At 37.3% G+C, this 5,612-nt stretch overlaps 2 protein-coding genes across 2 annotated transcripts; both read right to left on the bottom strand.

The window, feature by feature from the left end:
• Positions 1 to 822: 822 nt before the first annotated feature.
• Positions 823 to 2,051, bottom strand: LOC121240814 (protein FAR1-RELATED SEQUENCE 6-like). The gene is made up of 3 exons (XM_041138342.1): positions 1,959 to 2,051; positions 1,166 to 1,852; positions 823 to 1,055 (listed from the first exon to the last, which is right to left on the bottom strand). The coding sequence occupies exons 1-3, from the start codon at positions 2,049 to 2,051 to the stop codon at positions 936 to 938; spliced, it is 900 nt and encodes a 299-aa protein (XP_040994276.1). The 3' UTR covers positions 823 to 935.
• A 691-nt stretch (positions 2,052 to 2,742) lies between these two features.
• On the bottom strand, positions 2,743 to 3,941 carry LOC121240813. The gene is made up of 4 exons (XM_041138341.1): positions 3,919 to 3,941; positions 3,748 to 3,826; positions 3,541 to 3,654; positions 2,743 to 3,399 (listed from the first exon to the last, which is right to left on the bottom strand). Exons 1-4 carry the CDS (start codon positions 3,939 to 3,941, stop codon positions 2,743 to 2,745), a joined length of 873 nt encoding a protein of 290 aa, XP_040994275.1.
• Positions 3,942 to 5,612: the final 1,671 nt, after the last annotated feature.

Below are 5,612 nucleotides of genomic sequence, written 5' to 3'. Positions count from 1 at the left end.
TAGCATTCCTTTGCCGAATCAGAATATTTGATGCATTCTCATTTGTTAAGAATATAATGACAAGAAGCTATTGGCTATGCTAAACATACCAAGTTCTATCAAAAACAAAATAGAGAACTCAAAATTTACTGGAGACTTCAAAGATGCCCTAAACCTGTAATAAAGGCGTGATATTTTTTGTTATCACCAAGAGTTTCTATTTAGGGGCTGTTCAAATTTTTCTTTCTGCTTAGTTGATACTAATGGCCTATTTACTTGACATACCTTAGTTGATACTAATGGCCTATTTACTTGATCAAATAAAATCTTATTTGACCTTAAAAAAATGCTGGACGTAAGCTACAACTCTCAAGCCCACATCTGGATTGATTTAACTTACTTGCATGAGTCACCATCGATTAACGTTAACAAACTTCAAGCTGAGTTTCTTGATGATGATGATGATAAAAATGGCAGGTTAACAAACTTCAAAAACATTCAGCCAGACAACATTGGGACAAAATGAATAAGGAAATCTCCCATTTTGTTTCTTCACCATATGGTAGAAACAATGGACTAAATCATCACGAGGTCATCAGCATTTGCAGATATGAAATAGCAGAAAAATAAAAGAAAAATAAGTGAAAACTGTTTAGCCTTAGGGAAATGAGTGCATTACCTCCAAAACAAACGACGGTGGTACCACGTGTGATTCATCCAACCCAATTTGCACCAGTTGTGATCCATCCAACCCGAATCGTAACTGTAAGGATTAATATGCAAAAATTAGAGTAATGTCAATATTACTATTAACAACTGAAAAGTACAGAAATATTACACTTTCTTGACTCCCAACCACTGTTTCTCCGAGCTGGGTTCCACCAATGACTTTATCTGATTTGTCTTGGACAAGCTAGTGATAAATAAAAAAAAAATCAATACATATATATAACAATTCAAATATAAATATACCAAAAATAATATAATTGCACGTAACTAACATTAGAAATATCTATCTCTGATAGGCCAAATAAATTCCTGCACGTGTCCTGCACTGGTGTATCTCCTCCATCTCTCTAATAAACAAGTAGCATTGGCAACAAGTAAGTTTTTTCAATAAGTAAGTTTTTGCATTAATAAATTTACCCGCCTGAACATGTATATTTAAAGCTTCAATAATGTGCACATGTTTCCGTTTCCGGTTTATTACTGCTTTCTTTGTCTTTCCTTTAACTTTTCGCATGTCTTTCTCCATTCTGGATGCTCTCCTCAGAGATGGGGGTCTGTATTTCCCTCTGACAACTAATGGACTGAGTACTTGTTTTGAGCTACCCACTGTGGGTGTGTCATTTTGAGTACAACCAACATTGGAACCAGTGAGGGTCATCGATGGGGGTTCTTGATTCTCAGTATATAATTCAATCATTGCATGTAACTTATGTGTGGCATCCTCAGTATGTTTTTTCGAACCCGTTGCATTAGTAATCATTTGATAACAGATTTTTAATAGACTTGCATATTTGCAAGCATCTGGCCGCTGATCCCCTCCATCAAAGCTACTATCGATTAATGTGTATCTCCTCTTGATGTCCTTCCTCCATTGGTCTAAAATGTACTTCTCTGGCAGAGATTTTATCCCGTTACATTTAAATACAGCGAAAATGTGCATACACAATATACCCCTCATCTGGAATAAACCACACGAACACTTAGCATCTTCATCTTCCTCATTAAAGTCCACATAAAACGTAACCAACTTATTGAACTCTTCAACCCGAACTTCGTCCTCTATCAGATAGGTCTTTACTGCACCATCACTCTTAAGTAACTCTGGATCCAATCGATAATGGCAGTAAGTTACATCTGAACTTTCCTAAATTTTGCATTTGTGTACAGTTCTTGAAATCTCTTTTCGATATGAGATCTAGATATGCAAGGAATGGTAACGCTAAATGAATGGAAGTCCGCGTTATTTTCACTCTCAATTTTTTTTTCAACGCACTATCAAACTGATCGACAAACTCTTTCAAGTTTGTCTTAGCATGAACATAACCATCGAAAAACGCATTCATGCTCCGCAGCAATGCGTTGTACTCATCCCAGCCCAAAAATAGTCATTCAAGAATGCCGGCACCCAATACTTATGCTCAGTGTATAAACTTTTCAGCTACACATTTTCATGCAACTTGTAAGTGGTGATAAAATGATCCCACGATTTCTCAAACTCTTCAACAGTTTGCGTATCATACACAGATTTCATCAATGCATTCTTCATCCCACTTTTATAGGAAGCATAGAAGGACAGCTTCTCGGGGACTTTTTTCAATATATGCCACAAACAAAGTCGATGTCGGCTTTCAGGAAAGACAATAGCAATTGCATTTTTCATCGCTCTGTCCTGATCTGTGATAATAGCTTTCGAAGCGATACTATCCATACACTTCAACCACGTCTGGAATAACCACACAAAGGTCTCTGAATCCTCACTGGAAATCAATCCTGCTCCCAACAGAATTGACTGCACATGGTGGTTTATCCCAACAAATAGCGCAAAGGGCATCCCATATCTATTCGTCAGGTATGTAGTGTCGAATGTGACCACATCCCCGAAGTATTGGTAGGCTGCCCTACTACAGGGATCTGCCCAGAAGACATTCCTTAACCTCCCGTCATCATCCAAATCCATCAGTGCAAAGAAACCAGGATTTTTGTACTACAGCACCACCTTTTCCAAGCCTTAGATGTCTTGCCTTGTCGATATAATTACGACAATCCTTTTTCTAAAAATGAAAGGTTCTCGAATCCACCAACGCCAACGATGAGAGATCCGAAACTCTTATTCATTCGGATGCCAGCCATATCATTTATATCTAGGACTCTTTTTACAGAGTCACTCACTTCTCTATTACATCGAAAGAAGTGAGATTTATTTGGACTAAGACTATGGTTATGGATATTACGAACTGTTGTCAACCGGAACTTTCCATCAACTTTTAAGGCATTAATCTTTGCCTTACATTCTGTCTTTCCCGTTGGACATCGTCTGGCGACATTCAACGTCCTATTCCGGGCCTTCCCACCACGGGCACAACCAAGAGTCACATATCGGACAGTCTCATCATCCTCCTTATCAGTCCTTCTTATCATTACCCCAAACCCTGATTTCTTACCATACTGCTTATAATAATCCATTAATTCTTCAAAAGAATTAAATTTCATTCCCGACTTTGACTCTTCAATAGTATCACCACCAACTTTATCCTCTAATTGCTCTATCCCGGCAATGCCATCCTCAGTTTCTTGTGAATATGGTCTATCTTCTTTGCTTTCTTCAACTATTCCAGAGGTACATGGAATATCAGTTTCTCTACATTGAGGTGGTTCCTCTATATCAACTCTTCCACTCGTAGCAGAGCTTGTAGTCATGAGAGAAGTCGGGTAACCAGCATTCTGCAAAAAGAAAAAAAAAATCAATGACATTAAACTAAAAAAAATGCCAACTTATACAAACAAAAAAAAAAAAAAAAAAGAACACAATTGTATCACCACTTGAATGTTTGTTGGATATTGGCCGCCATCTGGATATGGCGGAAAAGGCATTGGACACGCAGGAAGTGGTCCGTAGTAACCAGCACTGGTGTAATTTACAAAGTACCGGTTACTTGATGGTATATCCTACCATGTTATTACACAAGTTATTTATGTATTTTGCAAATAAATATCAACTCAACACCGAAATAAAGCAAATTTGTAAAAAATATAACATACAGCGGTTGGGAGATTTGAGCTAGATTGTGTTTGGGGAGATGAGTGTTCTTCTCCTTTTCCCATGCCGAGAGGAGATGAACTACATAATTCCAAAATAATAACGCAATAAAGAAAAAAGTTGTTGGTTTTGTAACTTATATGAGAGGGAAAATCACTATGGAATCAGCCAACCATTGAGAGGCACCCACCACCATCATTGTAACTTTACACATCTGATTGTAATTTTACACATCTGAAAATTGACACCATGACCTAAATTTATTTATTTTTAGTTATTTAAAATTATCTTTTCTCTTCATTTGTTTTTTTAAAGCTTATTAATGCTTATCTCTGAGTAGATATATAGTTTATATATTCCACACCAACTACAACCCTCCTAATCTTGTTGACAGTTGTATTTCTAGTATGTCTGGTCTATGAAGGTATCGGGTTGGGGTTTGAATGGGAGGAAATACGGCAGGTACACTCAGAATCCACATTAGGGGTCAGACCATTAAATTACAGGTCCCAACTTCATATTTTTCTGTCTGCATTAACTTGTTAAAAGAGACATCAAACATTTGCAAAAACTTTACCAAGAGCACAAGCCCGACATCAACTTGCACCCCAATTGGAAGGTTAATTTTAAAACATAAAATATACCTGTCTAAAACTATCAGAGCACCTTTGATGGTTCTTAAAATTGTATATTGCTACAGCTGACCAGATTTAAGCTTGCCAATGCACTCTAAGAGTTGTTCTGTGTGAAATGCATCTACGGAGAAACCATAACCAGCTTAATAAACATCTACAGAAAGTGCTAGACTTTTTTTATTCTAGGATAAACCAGTCCTGTTTATGAATACACAGGCTGAATAAATTTCCGTGCATCAGTTCTAGAATAAATACACAGGTTGAATAAATACCTGACGGTGTCATTTCTTGAGGAATATACAAGTAGAAGAAAGGCTATCGCGGCTTTGTCACACTGGGTGGCGAAAAATATACAAAAATAGAAAAAAAAAATACTAAAACAGAGCATACCCACAACAAAAAAGCTTAGATGCATAAAACAGAAGGAAAAAAAATGCTCAGGCCATGGAAGACAACAAGAACACGATGAAGAAAAATCAAGAAAAATAAAAACAAAATTGCATAAAACAGAGCATGGGTACGACGGCACTCACTTGAAGAACGACGAACCCGCTTTTCTTTTCGCAGCAAAATAGTTTCGGAACTCGATGAAGAACGACAAACCCGCGGTTTGCAAAATGGTTTCTGTGCAAAGTGGGTTCTGGCGCCACACTTTCTTCAGCGCAAAATGGGTTTCGGTGCTTTTCTTTTCAATGCAAGAACATTTATGGTGCTTTTCTTTTCAGTGCAATCGGATCACGATGAAGAACGGAACTCGCGCAGAATGGTTTCTGCGCAAAATGGGTTCTGGTGCCACACTTTCTTTAGCGCAAAATGGGTTCCGATGCTTTTCTTTTCAGCGCAAGAACATTTCTGGTGCTTTTCTTTTCAGTGCAATCGGACCACGATGAAGAACGGAACTCCCACAGAATGGTTTCTGTGCAAAATGGTTTCTGGTTTAGTCTTCTCAAACTCAGTTTGGCGCTCGTTTCTCCTTTTCATCCTTTTCTTCTTCTTTTTTTCTTTTTTTTTAATATAATATAAAGTTGACGTGGCTAATGTCACGTCAACAATTTCGCAACGGGTACCCGAATACGGGTACCTGTAGCAGAATTGATTTCTAAACTTTAGCAATATGTTTATATATTTTATGCTTACTCTTAAAATATTGTGAATGTTGTTTGTATAGCTTGTGAATAGTTTGTGAGTTTATGGTATTCATTGATGAATTAATATGTGTAGAAATATTATTG

Source organism: Juglans microcarpa x Juglans regia, chromosome 7S (assembly GCF_004785595.1).
Source record: "Juglans microcarpa x Juglans regia isolate MS1-56 chromosome 7S, Jm3101_v1.0, whole genome shotgun sequence".
Classification (NCBI taxonomy): Eukaryota; Viridiplantae; Streptophyta; class Magnoliopsida; order Fagales; family Juglandaceae; genus Juglans; species Juglans microcarpa x Juglans regia.
Note: the sequence above shows the minus strand (reverse complement) of the source record. Positions and strands in the feature narration are given on the sequence as shown.